We start from the raw sequence: 23,034 nt of genomic DNA, 5'->3' as shown, positions 1-23,034 counted from the left end.
CCCTGTTCCAAGCAGCCGGTTCTTCTTCACCCTTCCACGAAGAAATCACATAGAGATATGTGATAGCGCAATCAATCCTGCTTGTGGGAAGCCAAGGTCGTGATGGAGCCTCGAGTAGTGCGTCCGCTCGGGGACCCGTGACAGCCTCGGGCGGTCGGATTACTCACTAGGGTGAGACACAAGACAGCCACACAATGCGCAGCCGTCCCGAAAGGTTAACCATCTGACTGTGCTGCCCACCACAAGCCACTCAGATGGTGCCGACTAATCCGGAACAGCAATGAGATTCTGTTGAGCGAGACAGCATATTCCGGATTCGTATCATCTGTGTGCACCGGCTTGGGAATGACCTGCGCATTTGATTCGCTTCAATAAGCAGATGCTGAACTGCGACCAGTCAATGGGCGAAGGCGGCAAAACGTGCCTTGCATGATGTGCCCATGCTGTCGCAGCCCAACAAGAGCTTTCTCGAAAAGTTGCATCCATTGAACGGTTCCTTGCCCCGGCATTGTCGATCCGGGTCCAGGATCGAGTCGACGATGGGAAGGAAAAGTGCAGTTTGAGCGAACAGCCGGGGGCCGCTTCTTGAAATCCAGGCACAGGCAGAGTAGCCAAATTTAGCATACACCGTGTTAGTCAGAGAATCTCCCGTCTTGGGCCCTTTGAGGCAACCGCGAGGGTTGATCCATCACGTGCATCTTGCCTTTTCACATCGTCACTCATGTTCCCGCAAAGCACTTGTGGATGGCTCGATCAATCATCTGTGGTCTGGTCGTTCCATTCTCGACTTAGTTCGTCATTAAAACCTCATTTGCGAAGCCTTGCCCGGCCAAGCTGCCCCTTCAAAGCCATTTCAGACGTTACTCCGTCGCCAGCTTTTTGACGTGCCCAGGCTTGGATGCGGACCAGACATGACACAAATAGATGCCCAAGAGCAGATACCTCTGCGCCTCATCACTCTCAATATACGATACGCAACAACGAGTCCGGCAGCGGAGGAGAAGCCGTGGGAGATACGCCGTCCAAAGCTGTGCTCTCAACTCAGTTTCGTCACACAGGGCCATGATAATGCGTTTGTGTGTCTACAGGAAGTCCTTCACGCTCAACTGGTTGACATTCAGGAGAGCCTAGGTAGTTCCTGGGCTTCCATTGGCCGGGGCCGTGACGACGGAGTGGCCGCCGGGGAGTTCTCCCCTATCTTCTACCAGCCAAGCAAATGGCAATGTGAACGACAGCGGATGTACTGGCTCAGCGAGACGCCCGATAAGCCCTCTCGAGGATGGGATGCCGACCTCAACCGTGTGGTGACTGTCGGTATATTCCGGAGCCAGCTCAGCGCTGCCCGTGTCATTGTCATGAGCACCCACTTTGACCACCGGGGGACCAAGGCTCGAATCGAAAGCGCCAAGCTGATCCTCGACATCGCCGAGATGTGGACGCAGGAATACGGAAACACACCAGTCTTTCTTGGGGGGGATCTCAACAGCACTCCGGATGATGGCGGCTACAGGACCATCACCTCACCGCCAAGGGGCATGGCAGACATATCGGAACTGGTGTCCAGTGAACGGAAGTACGGGAACCACGACATTACATACACTTCGTTCGGAGAGCCGAATGAGACACCCCAAAGGATTGACTTCCTATTCGTCAAGGAAGCCGGCAGCCGATCCGATTTTCTCACCTTTGGGATCCTCGCTAATCGGTTTGATGACGACATTTACTTGTCGGATCACCGGGCGGTTGTCGCTGATGTGTCACTCCTCTTGTAGGGAGTGAAAATGCCTTCAAGAGGACTGAAAACACATTCAAAACAATCCCTTCACTTCAACATCGTCTATAAAGTGGCGAGCAAAGTGAATTGTCAACCTCATCAGATGATATGGTCAATATCGATCTGGGAAATCCGGTTCCCGATGCCCGGTCTCTTCAAGAACGCCCTCCACGGTCTACCGGGGCCTGCCTCTCCTCAAATGGCACCCTCTTCTCTGCCACAAAGCAGAGGGTTGGCTCTCGGGACGGCTCCATGGCTTTCGGCCATTGGGGCACGTCTCCGGCAAAAAGGCGGTGTGGGTTGACTTGCATCTTCGCCGCTCTCCAAAGTCTTTAGTGCCGATCAAATTGTCTAGATGCAAGCTCTTTAACAGACCATTGAGAAGCTCCATATGAGCTAACTATCTTTGCTTGGCTGCATACACAACCATTTTCCTACTACCAATTGCGGCGCGGATTGGTTCAACGTTCCGGAAACGGTGGGATGCTACGGTTGTACCGCTGACCGAATCGTGAAGGATCTGGGTTGAGCAACTCGCAGCTCGGGTCTCAAAGAACCACAATTCGCTGGTGAGCCCATGAGTCAACACATGCTTTCCTGCATGCGTTTATATCATCATCAACAAACCACCATTGGCATCATAGAGCAGGCAGCTTTACATAAGCAGACTGTGAGGCACGGAGGTTCACAGGACCTATGTGGTTGGTGTGCTCGACGGCCACACCCTTGCAAGTGCGTCAATGCCTTATATGCAGTGTTCCCACCCAGCCGTCAAACCATGGCCATCCACGATTTCTCCAGGTGTACACACCTTTGTGAGTCAGATCGTTAATCTGGGCCACTCTCCAGTTTCAGGAGCTTGGTTTCAGCGGATGGCCAACAATACTTCAGCAGTGAAACACGAGTTCTCCGCAACTGAGCTGGCTGAAGAAGCAAGTGAGTGGCCACTTGACAGACAGAATGGTGCTTCGACGAGTGTTGCATATGGCATCAATGGCTTAGTAATGTGAATGCCGGCAAGGCAGAGGAAGCTAGGAGTCAAGCTTCGAAGTGCACCGGCCCTGGCTCCGATTGACCAACATTGCTTCTCAGCTTTACAGTGACGTGATCACCTGGTCAAGCACGATAGCGTCATCATCTAGGATGAGGCTCTGTTCCTGGCGATGAACTGGTCCGCAGTGATCTGGTAGATTGAGCACAAGATCGTCACTGACTAGCCCCTTCACTTGGACGCATGAGCCAGCTCGGATCCTAGACGCTCGTGTCGACGGCACGGGAGGTTGCTGGAGGCAAGTGCTGAGACTACTTCCCTTAGACGTGCCCTGTGCGTTACGTTCGGCTAGCGACTGCTCACAAGTGCTGCTCCTTGATTCGGCGGAGTCGGCCCAGAAGAGGATGGCAGCGTTCGCTTCTGTGCTGTGATAGCAGGAGCGTCGGGGTGTATGATGCAGAGAGTCTGCACACGAAGACAACAGACCCAATGAGAGGGCTAGTCGTGGCCTGGCGGCATGCTCTGATTGCACTACCAGCCGTCGTTGCCTGCACTCCGAATGGTTGCCTTCGGTGGGCCAGAAGAAAAAAACAACCCTTTGATAAGGAATGGGTTGAGAAGATGACGATTTCTGCCGAGAGCACGCTGTCCCTTGTTCTGCACAAGCTCCTCGAACTGGTTCCAAGGACCGAGGACCATGTTTGCAGGCTAGCCAGCAGCGAAAGGGAGGTCGATCCGAGGCCGAGGCGTTCGAAGCAGGTGCAGATCAGTTTCCGGTGTAGATGTTTGAGCAGTTTACTGCTTCTCAGGTCACCACACCATTGATACCCAAGCACCAAAGTAGGACCGTGGACCGCTGGGACGAGTGGCATCGGGCGCTGAAGCAGCCAGCAAACTGCGGTCGTTACAGGCCCACGACGCCGGGATTCGTGCTCTTTGCAACCCCGGTCAAGGTTCCCTCGCGCTGCACTGAGGTTCTTTTTTGGCCGTCCCATCAGTGCTTCGTTGCTCGACGCCAACCCCACAGTCCCTCAATCTTAGCTCTGGTGCAGGCCCACCAGGACGGTCCAGGGCCAACAGATCCAGAGGACCAGCGCGAGCCCAGTTGACGCCTTACGAAGCTACGGGGGGATCCTCCCACCCACAGTCGGCCCCCCGGCGCAAGCTGGCTGTTGTACTTTGAGGCTGCAAAGTACCTTGCAGGCTTGCTGGAGTAGCAGCGGTACATGGCAACTAAGGCCCCCCATCCTGGTAGACAGGCGACAGTGTCCACGGGGACGATTGGATTTCATCGTAGTGATCGTCCTCGAGCGTTACTGTAAGTAAGATCCCGGTTGGTTTTTTCCCATGCCAGACATAAGTCGCCTCCGCAAATGATACGGTCGGGCCACGAGACAGAGCAGATCCTGACTCGAGTGGGCAGCGTGCAAGGTGAATTGTTGTCCGGTAGCGAAGAGCGAATTCCAGTGTCCACGTCTGGTGCATGCAACACACTGAAAGGGGGACGAGAGGAAGCGGAGGGGGACATGACAGAGTACCTAGGTGCACAGCAGCTGGAAAAACGACCGTTTCTGGAGCAGCACAATTCGGCCAGACCAGCGAGCCAGCGAGCAGCATTGCATTGGTGAGCCAGTCGAGCCAGTCAGTGGGTCCCCTTTAGCTAGTGCTCCACCAAGCTTCGTCCCGCGTCCCGTCCGTCGTCCCTCCCTCCATGAGCCACAGAGGAGGGGAGGAGACCTTACGAAGTAGGTAAGGTACGTACTCCGTACGGAGTAGTTACTGCGATCGAGCGAGAGAAGGGACGCCGTCTGACACCTGGCAACCGTTCCTAACGTGGTGTCACATTCCCCCCCATTTGCCCATTTGCCCATTCTACCTAGTTAGTAGCAGATCCTCCTCCACAGGCTTTTGAATATTTGGCTCCCCTTGGTTCCCGTCCCACCCCCAACTTCCCATCCCCCCCTCTGGTCTGGTCTCTACCGGCCGGCTGCTCTGCTGGTGGTGGTACCCTAGAAAATAATTTATTAATTATTCCTTGCGCTGCTCTCGTCTCGATCGAACATCACCTCTCGCACACACCACCACCGCCGCCCAGAGACAGGACTGACACGTTTGGTGGTCTGTCAGCAACCCATCATACTCGTGGGCCAGCCCGCCTATTCTCCCTTTTATTAATAGGACCGCCACCTATTCCCCTACTCCCCCTCAGCACCTCCGTCGTCGCGATCTTCACCTCGCGAGAATTCCGCAGACGATCCAGTTCCAGAGCTTTAGCCCGGGGCTTACGCCTAAATCTTGGATCGCATCACATTTGTCGGATCATCCCCACTTACACACCATATCTTATCGCTGATCTACGCTCAACGCCCATCCCTCCTACCAAGCGATCTGAGATCAAAGCACCCACCAACGCCTCCTTCCAGAGGCTTCGGCCTCTTTTCTACCTCTTGTTCTCCCTCCGCTTCAGACCTTGCCCCTCGTCGCTCTTTTCCGCCTCGACTTCCACAGTCTTGACGAGACGCCGGCGCCATGTCCAGACGAGACAGCCTCAGGGCCAACACTGGTCACGTAGCTTATTGCGAGGATGCAGACGAAACTGGTGAAGCAATCGAGGGCACCGAGACGTACGCCGCTTCTGTTGTGCACAGCCCAACGAAAGAGAGACCAAATACCCGAAAGACGCGGAAGGGAGGCTCGGCATCCCCTCCCCATGGATATGACGACTCGGACTCGACCGCACATCCCCGCCGCTCGAGGAGAGAGTCAATGACGAGGCCGCGAGACAAGGAGAAGGAGAGGGCGGCGACCTCCAACAGCAAGAAGACGGTGACGGCTCGCCCCCCGAACAGGCACTCCAAAACCACGCCCGTACCAGTCATCGACAGCTCCAGGCGAGCACGAGATGACCCCTACTACTTTGGAGTTGAGACAGGCGCCATCACCACGCCTGCTTCGTCCCGTCCTAGGGCGTATACGTCCAGCCAGAGGCCCGCCAGCTACTATGGACCAACCTCCCGGCCGCCACTAACTTACAACAAGTACTTTCAACCCCCACCGCCATCGGCTGTGCCGCCGACGTCTTTCCCGCCCCCATCGTGGGCGGCAGCTGGCCCCGTCAGCTACCCTATGCCTCCACCGCCGCCCCCGATGACGGGCCACCCGCCCGAGTACTTCGTTCCCCGTTCGCACAACTCGCTCAGCTCGCGTTTTCAGCTCAACCGGCCTCAGTCGGCCATGTCTCACCGCCCTCCGGCCAGCATCGGCTACCCTGATGACTATGAGCAAGAAAATGAGAGAGGCGGGCTCGTAAGACGAGGATCGACTCGAAAGGCGAGGGAGGAAGAGGATCGCGCCCGGATGCCGCCACCTCCCCGGCCCATGTCGGCTCGTCCCTTGTCGATTCGGCCATCTCCATTCGCCCCACCCTCTTACGGATCTCGCCCAAGGCATATTGCCCACTTTGATGACGAAGAGTTCGATGGAGAGCCCGATCTTTACCAGGATGTTCCTCCGTTGGCCGCTTCGGTCTACGGCTCTCGCCAACGGCCCAGTCTTGGCAACCCGGCCGTCTCCTACGAAGTTGGATCTTACTCAACAGAAGTGGCAGCTTCTGGCGGCAGCCGCAGGAATTCCTACTACAACCGGCGTTCGTTGTCCTCGGGCAGCGGGTTGGAAGAGAAGCTCAGGGAGGCCGCTGCTTACCAGGATGATGTCAGTGGGGGCCCTTCCCTACCCTTGACGGCGGAGTCATTACGCCAAGCTGGCAAGGCAAGCGCACACAGCCGATCCACCAGGAGTTCGGGCAGCCACGAGGAGAGCGACTGGCGTCAGTCTGCCACGACACGGACGACAAGGTCCAGCAATGATGAAGACGTGACCATCCGCGTCAAGGGATCCGCCGTACTCAAGGTCGGCGGCGCCGAGATGCAATGCCAGGATGGCGCCGAGATCAACATCAGCTCGCGAGACAGGCCCTCGGTCCGTGGTGGCAGCAGTGACAAGTCGAGCTACATCGACATTGATGACCGGCGCACCAGGTTCGAGCGGCCAGCCATCAAGGCTCCTCGCTCGTCTTCGCAGGCAGGTTCCTACGGTCGCACGGCACCCATGCCCATGTATGACCCCTATGGGTATCATTACGAGTACGCTCCGCGACATGCACCCCCAGAGAACTGGCTCTAGAGGAGTCATCACGGGGACGGCCATGGAGAGCTTTGACGGCCACTGGTCGTCACCTGCAGGCTTCCCCGGAAGACGAAGATTTATGACGACAACAATCTCCTGAACGACGAAATCTCATGTTTACTACATTTTGCATATTTTACTCAGCGATTACGTGCGAGCGAGCGATGGTTTTTTTTTTCCCTTGGATACGGCTAATTCTCATTTCGAATTTCTTCCTGACCCAGCATGGAAGTGCGACGTCTGGCATGTCCGACGCATCACTCGGGCTTTGCCTCTTCTTTCGATTCCAATGCTTCTTTTCTGTAGCCTGTGCTACCTCTGCTATATCTCGCGACACACATCTTGCGTCATTGTCTTGATAGCGGCATGTTTGATACCCCTCCCGAACAAGGGCGCAGGCACTCAAAAGCAGGAGGATCTGGCTACATTTCCCCCCATCTCCTTCAGAACCTGTCACCGATTTTGACTTTCTTTACTGGGTCATGGGTTTCTTCTTGGTCTCTGTACACACCAGATTGACGAACGCAAGATGGCGGTGACTCGAACGAGTCGAATAATTCCGGTGTCTTGGATAGCAAAACGCCGTTAATCTTGTTATTTATTATTCAGTTGCCTGCTTTCTGCTGGGCCATTTGGAGAGACTGTGTGAATCCTAGTGGTTCCTACGGTTTCAACGTCTGGCCCCCTTTTCATATCATTTCTTTTCCTTTTGCCCCCTTTGTTTCTTTTGGCGGCGCCATTTCACACATGACTTTCTTGGGTTTCTCCCGTCCTCATCACGAGTTATGGCTGCGCCATGGCTCGTGCATTGGAACCTCTGTACTGAAGCTTGTCTTGACAATTACGGCATTGGCGCAGACATTTCTCCTCTCTTGGGGGGGCAATGGATTACTACTATAGATCTGTACGGCAGTGAAGTTCACACTTCTTCGCGGAAGGGCGGGTTTCTTGCATTTCTGCAGAATGAGGGCGGTTAGCGGCATATCGTCTTTTTTCTTTTACATTGTGTGGAGTTCCAGGCCTCTGTCCAACGTCCGTCGGGTCACGCAGGGAGAAGAGGGGTTTTCTGTGCTTCTGGACTACGTAATGCCTGGGAACAAGGTTGTCCTTCTGCTATCTGCCGAGACACAACGTTCTGTTCTTCGGCAGGTAGCCGGGTTGCATTCTGGACTTCTCCCCTCTGCCACCTGGCACAGGACTTGGAAGGACGCGCGTCTGGAGCTGCTCGGCACAGGGAAGGGGGACATGCAGTCGCAACCACCCGTTTTCTACAGCTATTCTTTGCAAGGAATGAGGGGGGCGGGGGGGGGGGGGGGGGGGGGGGGGGGGGGGGGGGGGGGGGGGGGGGGGGGACGAGAAACTCATTGTCGGTATAGATGGGCAAAGCTGGTGGGCCGGGGGGCTAATGAGATGCCGGCTTTCACGTTTTGTTCTAGGAGCCGGGTTGGTTATTTTGATGCTGGGAACAAAGGGGCATCGGGTTTATCTATCATTGGAGATTGAAATGACATCTTTCAGACACGAGGAGGGGGATACTGGGAAGGGAAGAACAGATTTCCCACACGACTCGTTCTATTTTCATAGTCTACGATGCTAGGTAGTCGCGAGAGAACAGCCCTGAGAGAAATGCGATATCAGGTGCTCGGCTGCGGAACCTGCTTCAACAAGAATGTATTCAACAATGACCGATATTGGACAAGACTGAGTGTGCTGTATGTGTGTGTCTTTTGCTCGTCTATGTGAAACTGGGAAGGGGCTAGGGGTGGGTGGCTGTTCGTTATGCGTGTGCGCATGGGAGACATGTTCTGGAAGGTGTGTTCGAATCGTCTGGATGACAAGGGCTACGTACAAGTATATCACTCCAAACCTATCATCGTATCAGTCAAGCCCCTTGGAGTTCCCTAGTACCTCGACCGAGGCTCATCGTTCGAGAAGGCCACGAGTTTTGCCTCTGCCATGGTTGGTAGTGTGCCGAGTCTCTCATGAGTTTCACATAGCACCCGTCACCTTCCGTCAATACCTAGGTAGTTACTCAAGAGCCAGGCATGCACATCCCCCTCTAAAGAGACACTGTGATGGGTGGGATATCTCACCACTTGCAGCGCAAGCTACGGGTACAACCCGCGACCAGTGGTTACAGACTTGCAGTGCAGTGATATCCATGCAGGCATGAATCTGGTGGTGGTGGGTCTTGTTGTCGATCTGCTACAGAAAAAAGGCCAAGGCCCGAAAGGAGTTTCCGCTGGCGCCGGCGCTGAAGCGTGGTGGAGCGCTGCCGTCTGGAAGGAGTCGCCTTCCGAGCGTGTGGGGGCCATGGATGTGTTGCCCTGCCAGCCACTCCTTTTTTGTTTACATCGACGTCACTGCACCCACCTCCAGGCTACCGCGCAATCCGTCCATCGCTGCTGAGCTGCAAAAAGACCTTCTGCGAAATCACCAGGGAAGTGCGATAACCAAATATTATCTGGCGTCTGCCGCAGGTCTCTTTAGGAGGAAACGAGACTCTTTTTGCCCGAGGAGAAGAATCGTTTTGTTTGGCTCTCGAGGGTCAATTGATAATTGGACAAGGGGAAGCCTGACTGTGTGCACCAACCTCGCTGTAAATCCCCTGCCCGCCAGCACCAGCCTCGCCCATTTCCCCTGTGGTTGGTTTCTGGGGGAACAAGAACACCACGACAACCGCCAAGTCGTCGGCTCACCAGTCCCTCTCCACCTCCATTCACTCTCTGCGCTACTCATCTGCCCATCAATCAATCTATTGACGCCTGCATTTTTTGCATCAAGCGTAGAAAGACATTCGCGCTTGCATCACGACATTCCAGTCGAACCAGCATTTCCCCTTTCGATTTCAGCTTTGACAGGCGCCCTCTTCCCTACGGCAGCCTGAATTGCCCTCTCCCCACCGTCGACCTTGGCTGGTCGACCAGCTCCAAACCAGCCAAGCTCGATCTAAAACTGCATCACTTTTGCGTCTGCGACCATTCCAGCGAGAGCGGGCTCACCCGTTTCCACGACGAACATCCCCACATTCCAACTCTGAATCCGCTGAGACATCTCGAAGCCAATCCAGACATCATGGCTCCCGCAATCTTCAGCTCCGTCATCACCCACCTCTCCTCCCGGACCCCGGACGCCGCCGCTCTCGGCCCGCTGGCCGCCCGCGCCGTCCTGACAGCCCGCGACGGAGGCAAAGAGCCTGACCCGGAGCGCGGCATCCTCCACGCGGGCGACATCAACAACAACGCCCTGTTCGCCCTGTTCGGCATCATCGGCGCCGCCTTTGTCTGCCTCGGCATCTGGTTCTTCTTCTGGGCCAGGAACGGCGGCTTCTACTTCAAGGAGAACGACTGGGACGACTACAAGTCGACCGTGCTGCGCCGCAAGGGCCCCAACGGCACCATCCTCTCGGGCGCCACGCCCTCCACCCAGCTCGGCGGCGGCAGCGTCTACAAGGACGTCGACGACGGCAGCACCGAGGCCGACAACACGACCGTCGTCACCGCCACCACCGACTCGACCGGCCTGACCGGCATCACAGGCGGCGTGAGCGACTTTGCGGGCCGCGAGAAGCGCCGCAGGAAGCGCGAGCAGAAGGAGCGCGAGAAGGAGCGGCGCCGCGAGGACAAGGCCCGCGAGAAGGCCGAGCGCAAGAACCGCGAGAAGACGGGCCGCCACGTCAACGAGGAAGGGGTGCTGGTCGACGAGCACGCCGAGGCCGAGGCCAAGAGCCACCTGCGCAAGTACCGCCACGAGAAGCCGGCGCGGGTGGGCGGCATCAACAAGGAGGCCGAGGGCAGCGCCTGGGACGGCTCGACGAACCCGACGCACTCGACGGCCTCGGCCACGGAGAGCACCGTCACGTCGGACCTCATGAGCAACCGCGAGCGCACGCCGACGAGCACGCCGACCAAGAAGAGCGCCGGCGCCGGCGGCATCCGTAAAGTCTACTCGAGCGCCGACCGCACGGCCGAGCGGGAGGGCGAGCGCATCCGGGCCGAGGCGCGCCGGCTGCAGGAGAAGGGCCGCGCGAGCAAGAAGGCGGGCACGGCGTCCAACTCGGCGGCCGGGGCGGCGGCGAGCGGAGGAGGAGCCAGGCGCGACTTTAGCTGGCAGCGGGCGGACGACAGCGCGGGGCTGGGCCGCGTCGAGGAGCGGCCGTACTCTCGCGGCGGCACCACGGTCCCCGGCTCGTGGGCCGAGAGCGACGTCGGCGTCGACCGCCCGGACACCTCGCACGGCACCAAGTCGTACCGGTGCGTCATCCCAGGCCTGTCGTCGAGCTCGGCGGTCGAGTCGGCCACGGCGTCCGAGGCGGGCAGCACGGCGGTCAGCGACTTTGCGTACCAGGACGAGAAGAGGAAGAAGAGGGGCGGCGCTGGCTACCGGCGGAACAGGAATGGGATGGAGTAGAGTAGAGTAGAGTAGAGCAGAACGAGGGTCGGGATGGAACGAGAGCAGGGCGTCGGTAGGGATGGGGTCAGGTGTTGTTGTCCCCATCGTGCGGCATGGGCTTCGGAGGGAGGGGGGTTGAGGGAATGTATTCATGTGCTTTTGGTTTTCTGAGGGATGATACGGGACAACAGGGAAGAAGTTGAGGGGTTTTCATGACCTTTCCTGGCTTCGTCGACGTTGATGATGTTACATTGCTGGGCGTTTATCAAGGGATTAGTCTTTTGCGAATGTTGATGTTTACGTAGCGATGTGTTCGACCACCGATTAGTACATAGATAGAATGAAGCAACCTATGAATTACAATGAGTGTAGCATCCGTTGCGTATAGTCCTGTCGATAAACGTGGTACTGAGCCCGTTTGAGCAGGAAGGGTTGGTTAATCTGCTCTTGAGCGTTAGGCACTATACGACGTTGAGGCTCCGACATGACAATGCCCATTCAAGCTGCTTGATGCCATTTTATTGTCGTCGATGAATGCATCGGCTGCTTCCATTGTGGCTACTGTCTGGTTTTTTTTTTTTTTTTTTTTTTTTTTTTTTTTTTTTTTTTTTTTTTTTTTTAGATCTGTTGTTGCTGTCAAATTTCCTCGTCCCGGCGCCTCATAACAATGGAGAACTTGAAGGCCTGACTGCACTCTTCCCACTAGCATGAGACTGCGTTCAACTTCACTTCAGAATAATTCCCTCGGCAATGAATAGGGGAGAAAATGGGCAAAGTCACACGAAGGGGTGGGTGACTCAATATCAACAACACACTTGAGATGGACTCATAACTCGTGGTTCACCGCTTGGAAGCTCACAGTAGGTGACTTGCTTGACTGGGACGCAACACTCACCCGCCATATTCGCAATGAAGGGAGTACTTGAAGAAGCTGCCTTGAAGAGTGATGATCTTCTTCTTCTCATCAAAGCTAGAAAAGCCCCCCCTTTTTTTCTCTCTCTCTGCTTCTCGATTAAAGCAACGAGCTCGATATCAACAAGCGAAGAAGAACAAGCCATTTCGACAGACGAACAAGCGAACCAAGTTAGAGTCAAACCGCCGAACCATGTTCGGCTTTAAGAAAGGGGAGGGGAAGAAGAAGATGGACGAACCCAAGAAAGAGGATGAATGGGTCCGTCTCGGAGATCCAGACCAACCCTCGAGCATCGAGGAGGACTGGTCTGGGACGCTGAACCAGCCGACGCCCAAGCCGGCTGGCATCTTGGCCTGGGCTTTGGGCTTTGCTCGGAGCGTTGCAGCGAAAATAACGCCCAGCGCTGGCAGTGACATCGGCGAGGAGAAGAAGAAACCGGAAAAGCAGAATGATGGTAAGGGCCGAGGCAACGGCAGGAGCACGCCGAGGAGGAAGTGAGTTATCCGCAGTGGCAAGACCGAGCTGCAGCTGCGCAGGTCAAGTTTCCTCGTGGGGACGGTGCGGAAACCTGCTCGACCTTGAATACCTGGGAAGGCATATATCATCATGCATCGAGATTGAGCAGGATGGACCAATCCACCCACACCCCTTCCCCCCCATTATAAAGATTTGGGACAGAGCACTTCGCAGAAGGGAGCACTGCTCCTTTTCGGAATGTCCCCGTTCGACAGTCTCTCACGGCCGGAATCAGCTTAGAGATTCTGCTAACAGGCGATGCAGCAATATTAGCTCAGGTGTGACGAGTTGGGAAAGGAGGAAAGGGGGGCGGGCATTTATGAAATCGCCAACATCGAATCCATGGTAATTCTGCGCGTTCGACTCATCTCTTCGAAATTAGACTTTGATATCCATCGGACCTGCCAGAAACAAACCCTCTCATACACTCTCGCAGCATGCTCGCAGCATGCTCCGTATCGCCGTCCTGCACCGCCCTGTGGTGTATAAGAAGGCAGGCATCCTCCATCTCCCCTGAAGTCTTGCTCCCATCTGCTTCATCATCAACCATCACTCTCCTCTGACGACTGGATTTCCCTCAAACTTTCATCTCTCTCGTGCGTGAACTCGCTCGATATTTCCTGCCTGCCCGTCTCGATTCCGCGAAATCGCCTAGTCAGAGTAAGTTATGCCAAGTATTCCTCGTGCCTTTTCCCACCCCTATCCTGCCAACTCTCGGGCAAATGCCTAGCATAGCCTCTCAGGCGCATGTTGGCGATGCTGAGCCGACAAGGATAGAATCATCCTGATTGCATTCGAGAGCAGGCCAGCCCAGAGCAGGGTAGACAGCGACAAGGGCCGACTAACACACAATATCTTCCAGGCATCCCAAAAACCGACCGTTCTGCCGAGATGACCTCGATCGAACCCATGTTCACCATGGGTCTTCCGGACAGAGAAGACGCCATCCAGAGGGATGGCACAGACCACGCCGGCGATTCCTTCGCCGGAGAGATCGTCGTCGTCGGCTGGAGAAGCATCACACCCAGCAGCGGCGGCGGCACCCCCAGCAGCCCTACCATGACCTCCAGCAGCAGCGACACCAGAAGCTGTCCTGCGGGCGGCAAGGACCAAGACTCGCTGCTGCGCCGCCTCTCCTCTCACACTCCCGATCTCGACCTCTCCATCGGCCTCTCCGAACTCGACGTCAACATCGGCCTCCCCGACGACGACGAGGACTCCTTCCCCGCCTGCGGCTGCCGGATATACACGTTTGGCAAGAGGGGGGACCGGACGACCTGCGGCATCTGCCAGATACAGCGGTACGGTGCCATCCTCGACAGCGGCCCGCCTCCCTCGCCGCAGCCGGCTAATCCTCCGCATCCACGGCCGCTACCATCGCCAGCTCCAACCAGCAGCCCGTTCCGCCCCGGCGCCGACCCGGACGCCATGCTCCCGTCCGAGTCCGAGCCCGGGTCCCCGCCAGAGCTGAGCGGCTCGCCGGGCTCGCCGGACTCGGAGGAGCCGGTGGAGGAGGAGGGCCCGCAGTACTCGGACGAGGACAGGCGGGAGATGGTGCGGCGGTTGGAGCAAGGGTACACGCCGATGGAGCAGGCCATGATGTACATGTTCCTGCTGCGGTCGTGTGAGCGCCGAGGAGGGTTCGTGCCGTGGCCGGGTCTGCCGGCCCCCGTGCTCGAGTGTGCCCGGACGATGGGCATCGTCCCGAAGGAGAGGAAGAAGAGGAGGAGGAAGGGGGATGAGGAAGGGCCAAAGCGGCCAAAGGGTGATAAGGGGGAGAAAAGAGAGAAGAGAGGAAAGAGAGACAGGAGGGAAGGGGGAGAAGGGGGAGAAGGACTGGATGACCTGGGAAGGCAGGGGTGGGGAGGGGGCTCTTGGATATGTTGAAGGGATGGAAAGAGTGTGATGGAGATGTGAACAAGGCTATGAAGAGTCTTTTATACCCTAGAGAAGTTCTCAATTTTTGCAAATTCGGTTCGATATGAAACCTTTCCCATGGTACCTCGAGCAGATTTTTGAAAACTTTTCTCAAGTGTTTGACCACTACGCAATTGAAACTGGATGCTTTATTAAGATACAGATACCTTAGGCATCATGTCAATGCCCTTAATCCTGTGTGCCTTTTGGTAACAATCAAAGAGACATTCTGCATTGTGTTTCCTGTCATGCAAGACAGCTTCCACGGTATGCATAAGCTGGACATCCAACCACGACTTTTACAAGGAAAATGTTTTGGATTCTCACTTCATGCCAATAGTAAAATGTATTGCGCTCTCCTACTTGTTTGCCACCGATGTACTGACTTCATTCCGAGTCCTGACCTTCTCCAGGTGCGCGAGATCACACACGCCGCCCTCACCGACATGGGTTCATCTCTGCGCCCAGAAAAACGTACGATTTCAACTATTCGCGGTGAATGCGCTGCAAAACGCCTCAGGATACCAACTCGAGCCACGGCACGACGTGATACGGCCCGAGTTGGTACCCTGAGGCCTCTTGCAGCGCACACACCGCAGATAGTTGTCCTCGGTTTTGACGCCAGATGTATCAGGGTTCATGCCCTGAATGTCGAGCTCGAACTTATCTTGATCGTACTAAAGTGAAACTCGACAAAAGACATTGGAATTTGCGATCACAAAGACCAGGACTCGGCCGTCCTTCTCCACGTATCGTGTCTCACCTCCATCCGCAAATGCCGACACCGCCTCGCCAAAAGATTGTGCCAGCAATTCCTTCCCTTTGACACTGTTGTCATCAAGCTGATGGTCCTCCTTTAGCGGCAGTACCGCACGCTTAGTCTCGAACAGAGCCACAGCGTCGTCCCGCACAAACGGAGGATCAGAGACGTCTGGCCTAGTATGCAAATCATGTGCTGCCGCAGACCACGCCGCAGTCGAATGACTTCGTGATCAGGTTGGCGAGGGCGGAGCGCCACCAAAGCCCTACCTCTGCTAGTCTGATGGCGGCCGCCGATCACCTCGTTCGTGAGTGTGTCCCGGACATCCATAGCCGGAAAGCCAAGGCTCAATTTGATGGTGGCTCTCGAGGTGTCGACCTTGGTGACCTGTCTCACGCACCGATCGTCCTTCCCATGGCCGTACTTGCCGATGAGCTCTCCGATTTCCAGCTGGCCGGCCCAGTGGGCCGAGGTCGAGCCCCGTGGGAACACCACACGGAACGCCATGTGCACGAAACCCAGGCCGGATGCCATGTTCCTGATACGCGGGTCGGATAACTAGGCCTTCCCGAGCAGACAAAAGTGGCTGATGACCTTTGAGAGCTTCAGCACCAGCGGGTGCCAGGACTTGCTCACGGGTATCTCCATGGCGATGGAGAAGAAGGCAAGGACCGTAGACACTTCCCCTTGTCCCGTCAGAATGGTCTCGACTGACCCGAGGCAGTCTCGGGATGAGCAAGGTAGTCGAGGTACTGCTGATCGTATTGCTCGCCAGGGCAGTATCGGGGTCAGCAAGGCAGTCGAGGTACTGCTGATCGTAGCTCGCCAGGGAGCGGTCGATCTGGCCAGCCCGTGGCCGATAAGAGCAGCGAGTAGCCCTTGTCTCTGGCGCCATCCTCGGCTTGATCGGCTTGATCCTCCAGCGCGTTTCGTTTCATAGTGCGCGTCTTCGTGTCAAAGTGACGTGCCGAGATAATGGCCACGTGCTCGAGTGCCTGCTGTGTCTGGTCCGAACCAGGCGCCAAGCGGGGATACGAGCAGGTCTTGATTGTTCGGGTGTTGTCCCTTGTGCTTCGCCGGGCGACGAGCAGTCTGCGCACTCTTTGTGCACTTCTGCGTCATACCCAGGATAGTGGCAGGCGACCAGTTCGGACCAGTCCACCAGGCGATCTTCAGACTGCCGTAATCATTGTTGAGGCCCAGGAACAGTGTCGCGTACATTGTGATGAAATCTCCTCGTCTCGGCAGATGCTTGGCCTCGATAAGACCAAGGCGTCTCCCGGTTCATGGTGGTTTGTGATAGTGATAAAGGTGTATATATATATAATTCGTTGGCAGAGATTTGTCAATCAACTACATGCCTGGCACTTCAGTCGTGTCCAGGCTGCATGTTTTGACAGTCTCGGGATAGAAAGGCGGCAGGCATGTAACAACCGGGACTCGGCGGCTCGAGATCCTGGGAGGACCATGCTCGTGAGATCGGAGCATAGAAAAGGCCAGATGTGGAGACCAGGTCGGCAGAGACGAGCAGTGCCTGCCCGCAAGGAGGAAGAGAAAGAGTCGCTCAAAAGGCGATATGGCTCCACGGAAGTCACCGTAGACCTGGAAGAAAACGGGGTCAGCTAGGCGTTGTCCGACGCGGGCCATGTGCTGTCCATGGAGTTGATGTTGACTTACGGTGTCTCGGGCGGGATGCCAGCAGCTGAGTAGCTATTGACCACAGTGTTGTACTTGTCGATTGTTCTTGTTGTCGCACTGGTGAAAGACAAAGGCCCAGGATGACTGCATGACCAGAAAACTTAGCAAACTCCTCACTCATATCACGACCAGGTGCAGAACTTACAAGGAAATACTGGTCAACAGTAATGACAATCGCATGGGACTTGAGCCAATTGGCTCAGGTCGTCCTGGTCGATCCTTGAAGTACATGCAGTTAGCGCTGAGCAGGAAGACACCCAGAGTGCAGCACGGTAACATGGGTAAGAGGAGTTGGATGCAGCTGTTGGTAAGATCGAGTGACATACCTGAGGTATCGCTTGGACTGACCAACCTCTCTCTGGATCTCCCTTCTTGACAATGACGATACCATAAGAGCCAAGAGATGACTCTCATTCGCCAGCAACAAACAGTCTTGTCAGGATAGATGATGGAAAGGTTCTGGGGTGTACAAGAAGGTCAACACTTAAGTCGACAGAACAGTCAGTGTTGACTCAGACGATGTATTTGGATGGAAGTGAGACAACACAAGAGAGAATGGGAGCTGAGCCTATATGTGGTAGAGTACGAGATGCTGTGCAGCAAACATTAACGAGAATCATTGATGCATTTGCTCTCAAGTTGCGCAGTTTGTCCATCTGCGCCCGCTAGTATTGATTCTAGAACAGTCCATGCTGGCTCATAAGGGTAGGTTTGCGGTCGATCTCGGCAAACATAACAATTCAGGTGACCTTGATGATAGTTTGTTTGATGAAAGCTTCGATATGCGGGTTGTACAGGTGGCACCCGGCACATCAAGTGTGGAGGCAAACCACTCCTGGTGTCACTGCTTCGCATAGCGGGCAAGCATTTCTGTTCTTTTTGTCTTGTTCTGCACAGCAAGCTTTGTCCTTGGAGGAGAAGTGATTGTTGACGACACAACTGCAAACTGTCCAGCAGAGGCAGAGCCAGTTTGCCATTTGGGAGATTACGGGCAAAATGTGTTCTACCTTGCTTTCGGGAGTGTGAGAAACATGGTTGATGTTGATATGCGCGGTTGGAGATGCTGACAGCCCCAAAATCGTTGACGCTGTATCCAAGCACTGATGCCGGACCCCATGGACAAATAGAACTGGGGTGGTAGTTGATGTCATAGCAACACCATTCACGATGCATCTCTTAAGTGCCATGAGCATAATGACCCACGATGGAATATCTAGTGAAAGACAAAGTTCTCGAAGTAACCAGTCAACTTTCGCAACAGTAATCTGTCTGATACAGGAATATTTGCTACAGTAAAACACCAGTCTCCACTGCCTCCTGACATGTATTTTCCTATGACCCCAGCAGCAGCGCAGCAAGTTGAATGGTGGGAAGCAGATGAGGTCCTGATCCACTCAGCCCAAGTTGGGATGCTGAAGTACACCCTCGACCATTTTGCAGTAGAAGAGCTCGTCCTTATGAATAGATCATTCGCCACACTGCTGCTCTGGGCTGTGCCCAAGGGTAGGCGCTCTCTAACGTAGGCGAGCTCCTTGGTGAGGGTCCGCTAGTCGTCGTCCTTGACGTTTAGATCCAACTTTTGGCCGCTCTCGGTGTAGTAAGACCTCTTGAGCAGGTCTTTGTGGCCGAGCGACTTCTTTAGTTGTTGGCCACTTCCAAGGATGTTGACAGCCCTTTGCCCCTCCAGGCCAGCCACATCAGATGCCATCTGATCTAGTTTGTCGGACTGCCGTCTTCACGGACGCTGTGTCCATGGTGTCGTACAGGTCGGCCCCCTATGGAATCTCGAAGCCTCTCTCGTCCTCTTTTGTACCAGTGTAGAGCCACATTGTACAAACTGATAGTGAAAGTGTCGGATGAAAAGTCTTCGTAGACAATGCGAGCGAAGCTGCACATTTCGAGGCAGAAGTTGCCAAAAAGAAATTGTGATTTTGACCTTCCTTGATCCGAGGGTCTAGGCAACTCAAGGGGACAGTGGGATGAAGCCAGAAAGAGCTTCTTCCTTGTACAGACAGGATACTCATACAAATCTGTAGGTCGAAAATGCATGGCATAATTGCATGCAGACTTTCCTTTCATGTGAAATGTCATGAGCATGTTGATCCCCCCCTATAATTCTCAGAAATGCTTGAGAGATGCAGTCATCTGTGCCTCTCCACGATGATCCCACCAGTGATCCATGACTTCATGAAGGCTCTTCAAGACAATGTGTTGGAATTTAGACCACTCGTGTCTGTTGTTCGCTTTGGGGATGAAAAGCTGACCGGAAATGCTTTCCATGAAGTATCGCCGGAGGCAGGACGCCATTGGCCGGTGCCGGGAAGGTCTCGAACGCCATGTTGCAGTCAAGGATGGAATGGTACAAGCCCGGACCCACTTGTCTTTGGAGGCGTGAAGAATTCATCAGCAGCGGTGCAAGCGCGGCTAAATTGCTGTGATCTTGAGTTGTGAGGCTTTGTTCCGCCGGTCGTATCTGGGCACTCTGCTGGCACCCCAGCTGGTTGCTGGCGACCGCTTCAGGGCGCTTGAGGGTTGCTGCTGCTGACACTCCTGGGAGTAGACTTTTGACTGTTGAAATTAAGGTATATATATATAGAAAAGAAAAAGAAAAAGAAAATAAAAGAAGGGGGGGAGGATAGGGAGGAGGAACAGGGCATCTTGAGGCCTGGGGATGCAGGATGAACCACAGGTTGTAGCCCTGCTGAACAAGCCCGGCCGGCAATCCGGAGACAGCACGCTCATCCGGCTTTCCACAACGAGTATGGTCAGGCAGAACATGGCTGACTTTGCATCTCTCAGCTGCTGCAAGCTGATGAGCAAACGCGAGTCTAAGGTGCCAGAGTAGACGCTCGTCAGACACCATAAAAGGAGCAGAACATCTTGATAGTGGGACGATGCCCTGGGAGTTGTAATTTGCCAAGGAGTTGCGCCAGCAGGTCCAATATGGTCCGTAGCCGCTGGAAGTCGTTGATCGTGGTAGTTTAAGAAGAGGCTCTTCGAGGTTGATGCTCATGGTCTTGCCGAGACCCAATTCAGAAAACAGCCCGCAGTTTCCGAGAATTTCTTGACTGGCTAGCACGGCTCGGCTGGTGGTCTCATTCTCCACGGCGCTCTTATTCTTAGTGCACTGGTTGACGATGTACTCGGAGTCCGTCTCAACGATGTAGCTGTATTCAGACGCTTCGTAGCTAGCTTCTTGTTCTTGGCCTTGCCCACCAGCTTGTTGAGAATCAGTACCACGTCGGCGGCGGTCTTGCCAGATCCTAAAGAAAGAGCGTCAGTCAAAAGCAGCACCACAGAATGCGCTCAGATATGCCGTACCAGTCTGGGTGACACCGATGACATTGTGGCCATCGTTGGTGGCAGGCAGACAGTACATTTGGATTGGTGTCGGGGTGACAAATCCAGCCAACTCCACATTGCGACGCATGGCATGGTGCAGACCCTCGCCGTCAAAGATGATCACAGGCTTGACCCGGACCGGGCCCTCCTGGGTAAGTTCGATAGAGGCGATCCTGGCCATGTCAGATTGATGGTGAGGTGAGATGGAAAGGAGCACGGGTGAGCCTACTTGGAGAAATCAATACCTCCCGATGTGCGACGGCACGGATTCGACGAGCTTTGATCCGTGCATGGCAGATTCAGCCTGGGACCGCCAGCTGCCGAACCGCACACCTTGAAAGTCTGGCAACCATTCAAGCTGTGGACAATTCTCATCTCGTCGTTCTGATAGACGAAGCGGCGGTTCAAGAATTGCCTCAGGGCGTCAAAACAAACCCACGACTCTGGACCCTGTACCACTATGCAGCGAGTGGCATGGGAATTGGCGAGCTGCTTTGCACCCGGCGGATCATTGAACTTCTTTCAAGCAATAGCACGCTGGGTGGCCTCTATGGAGCTCTGAGAAGTGCCGTAGATGGTGCGCAAGAGTGATCCCCAGATCTAGATGCACATGTTAGTGACAAGAAAAATATGTCTTTCAAGTGAATGAGAAAAGATATGGCAGCCATGCTTAGTAGAGAGGAGTTCACATCTTTCTCAGCTACTACTGACTTGGGCAACTGCGAAGAGGTCTCTTTCATCTCGATCAGTTTGGGCTAGGAAAAGGACATAACTTACCAGGCCAACAGGAGCCCCTTGATTGCATTGATCTTGACTGAGATGGAGTGGGCCAGATGGAAAATTCTCTCTTTGACGAAGTCATGAAGTTGTGAGCTCTGATTGAGGAAGTCACGATCAGAGTTGATGTCTGCCGGGCGATGATGGCTTCAAAGAGAAGGAAAGAGCGATAAGAGGGACCAATGAAGGAAGTTGAAGAGTGAAGGAGACGAGAGAACTAGGAAGGAAGGATGGTGGTGATGTCTGAGGTGGTGTTGAGGTTTTGGGTTGTGCTGGAAAGAGTTGAAGTGCTGAATAATGGATTAAAGGGGATATATATATGCAACAGGCAGGGAAGTTGCGCCTGGGTAGGGTGAGGTATATATATATAAGTGTGAGCGAGACGCTTTTGACGGGAAAGTGAAACGAATGTCAGTTCACTCCCATGATTCTGACTGTCGCCTCAGGTTGGCCTTGAGTTGAATCTCACTTTGTTGCGCGTCAGAATGAGGCGTGAGGTCGGTCGCTGTCCCTTTGAGTTCCTACAACAACCACCAGCTGTACTTTAAAAAGGCGCGTGGCTGGCCCGAAGAATTTTAGTGGAGCTATAGAGAGGGACTGATTCACTGTTTTTATCTACTCCTGGCCCTATGGTACACTCTATGACTCTCCATTCACCGATACTGCAAAAGCCCTTGCCAATGGGATTGCACATGCTCCCGCCCCCCATAATATAACGCCCAATCCATGCTCGGTCCTCTTTACACAATATCATACAAGCCCTGACAAGTCTCATTCCTCATCTTCGGGTCTAAGCAGCGTATTGCCCAGCTGCCTGTAATGCCGATCCGCATACACCAGGCCAAACTCATCCTCCCCTTCTCCCAGAGCACCGCCTTCCACAATCTCGAGCACTTCGCCGAGAACAACAACATGGTCCCGCACGGGCACCAGTCCACCGCTAGGCTCGTCCAATAACCGGCACCGCAGCGCAAACAACACCCCAGGGCCGGTAAGCATCCCCTCCTCTCCAACATGGCACTTGGCCCCTTCCAGCCCTCGCCACACAGCCTGCGCATCGGCATTGCCCTTTCTATACACCTCTGCTACCGCGCCGCCGCTCTCGTCACCCCTTAGTATGTGCACCGCGAAGCGCCGTGTCTCCCGTATGGCTGCCTCGGTGCGGCTCGGCACGGCGATGTTGAAGGAGACGGCTGGCGTCGGCTTCAGGCTGAGCGAGGCGAGCGACGACATGGTCAGGCCCAGCGGTGGGTGGGAGGCATCTGGGGCCGCTGTCGTGCACACCGTGACGGAACCAGCCACGAGACGCATCAGGGCGCGCTGCTGCTCCGGCAAGGGCAGGTCGGAGGTTCGGGAGCCGTGGGGGTGGACGGATGGCTGTCTCGGAGGCAAGACCGCCCATGACTTTCGACATGGTGGTGTACTGTGTATGTTTCGGGCTGGAGGGCACACTTAGCTTCTATACGACCATATATTGACAATTGGTATACATACACCAACGTAGTAACCTTACGGGACCTCGCGCCGCCGCCGCCGCCGTGACATTGTGACTCGGCAAGCCGGCATGGCCCGAGGATCGCAAAACCGCAGCTACGCACCCGGCCGCGGAGCCAAGCACGCTGCGGCTCAGCATCTCATCTCCCCATCAATGAGTGTAGACGGGGGTGTATAGAACCAAGATACGAAAAACCAATTGCTCGTTATGTTCGGCGCAACATGTCGGTACCTCGGACTCGAAAAATTGTAGGTGTGACGTTAATGGCACAATC

General features: G+C 55.1%; 8 protein-coding genes across 8 annotated transcripts; 4 read left to right on the top strand and 4 right to left on the bottom strand.

Moving 5' to 3' along the window:
- Nucleotides 1-911: 911 nt before the first annotated feature.
- Nucleotides 912-1,772, top strand: E0L32_009804 (uncharacterized protein; the record flags this gene model as incomplete). Its single annotated transcript, XM_031144807.1, has 1 exon — nt 912-1,772. One exon carries the CDS (start codon nt 912-914, stop codon nt 1,770-1,772), a length of 861 nt encoding a protein of 286 aa, XP_030990453.1.
- A 1,096-nt stretch (nt 1,773-2,868) lies between these two features.
- On the bottom strand, nt 2,869-3,464 carry E0L32_009803 (uncharacterized protein; the record flags this gene model as incomplete). The annotated part of the gene is made up of 2 exons (XM_031144806.1): nt 2,869-3,185; nt 3,392-3,464. 2 exons carry the CDS (start codon nt 3,462-3,464, stop codon nt 2,869-2,871), a joined length of 390 nt encoding a protein of 129 aa, XP_030990452.1.
- Nucleotides 3,465-5,294: 1,830 nt separating this feature from the next.
- Nucleotides 5,295-6,947, top strand: E0L32_009802 (uncharacterized protein; the record flags this gene model as incomplete). The annotated part of the gene is made up of 1 exon (XM_031144805.1): nt 5,295-6,947. The coding sequence occupies one exon, from the start codon at nt 5,295-5,297 to the stop codon at nt 6,945-6,947; it is 1,653 nt and encodes a 550-aa protein (XP_030990451.1).
- A 3,078-nt stretch (nt 6,948-10,025) lies between these two features.
- On the top strand, nt 10,026-11,360 carry E0L32_009801 (uncharacterized protein; the record flags this gene model as incomplete). Its single annotated transcript, XM_031144804.1, has 1 exon — nt 10,026-11,360. One exon carries the CDS (start codon nt 10,026-10,028, stop codon nt 11,358-11,360), a length of 1,335 nt encoding a protein of 444 aa, XP_030990450.1.
- A 1,087-nt stretch (nt 11,361-12,447) lies between these two features.
- On the top strand, nt 12,448-14,658 carry E0L32_009800 (uncharacterized protein; the record flags this gene model as incomplete). The annotated part of the gene is made up of 2 exons (XM_031144803.1): nt 12,448-12,709; nt 13,634-14,658. 2 exons carry the CDS (start codon nt 12,448-12,450, stop codon nt 14,656-14,658), a joined length of 1,287 nt encoding a protein of 428 aa, XP_030990449.1.
- Nucleotides 14,659-15,365: 707 nt separating this feature from the next.
- On the bottom strand, nt 15,366-15,982 carry E0L32_009799 (uncharacterized protein; the record flags this gene model as incomplete). Its single annotated transcript, XM_031144802.1, has 2 exons — nt 15,366-15,619; nt 15,718-15,982. 2 exons carry the CDS (start codon nt 15,980-15,982, stop codon nt 15,366-15,368), a joined length of 519 nt encoding a protein of 172 aa, XP_030990448.1.
- Nucleotides 15,983-19,662: 3,680 nt separating this feature from the next.
- On the bottom strand, nt 19,663-20,669 carry E0L32_009798 (uncharacterized protein; the record flags this gene model as incomplete). The annotated part of the gene is made up of 4 exons (XM_031144801.1): nt 19,663-19,714; nt 19,831-20,300; nt 20,363-20,409; nt 20,468-20,669. The coding sequence occupies 4 exons, from the start codon at nt 20,667-20,669 to the stop codon at nt 19,663-19,665; spliced, it is 771 nt and encodes a 256-aa protein (XP_030990447.1).
- A 1,701-nt stretch (nt 20,670-22,370) lies between these two features.
- Nucleotides 22,371-22,679, bottom strand: E0L32_009797 (uncharacterized protein; the record flags this gene model as incomplete). Its single annotated transcript, XM_031144800.1, has 1 exon — nt 22,371-22,679. One exon carries the CDS (start codon nt 22,677-22,679, stop codon nt 22,371-22,373), a length of 309 nt encoding a protein of 102 aa, XP_030990446.1.
- Between the last annotated feature and the right edge of the window lie 355 nt (nt 22,680-23,034).

This window comes from Thyridium curvatum, assembly GCF_004353045.1.
Source record: "Thyridium curvatum strain D216 chromosome Unknown NODE_74_length_206198_cov_80.914379, whole genome shotgun sequence".
Taxonomy (NCBI): Eukaryota; Fungi; Ascomycota; class Sordariomycetes; order Thyridiales; family Thyridiaceae; genus Thyridium; species Thyridium curvatum.
The sequence above is the reverse complement of the archived record's forward strand: the minus strand, read 5'-3'. Positions and strand labels throughout refer to the sequence as shown.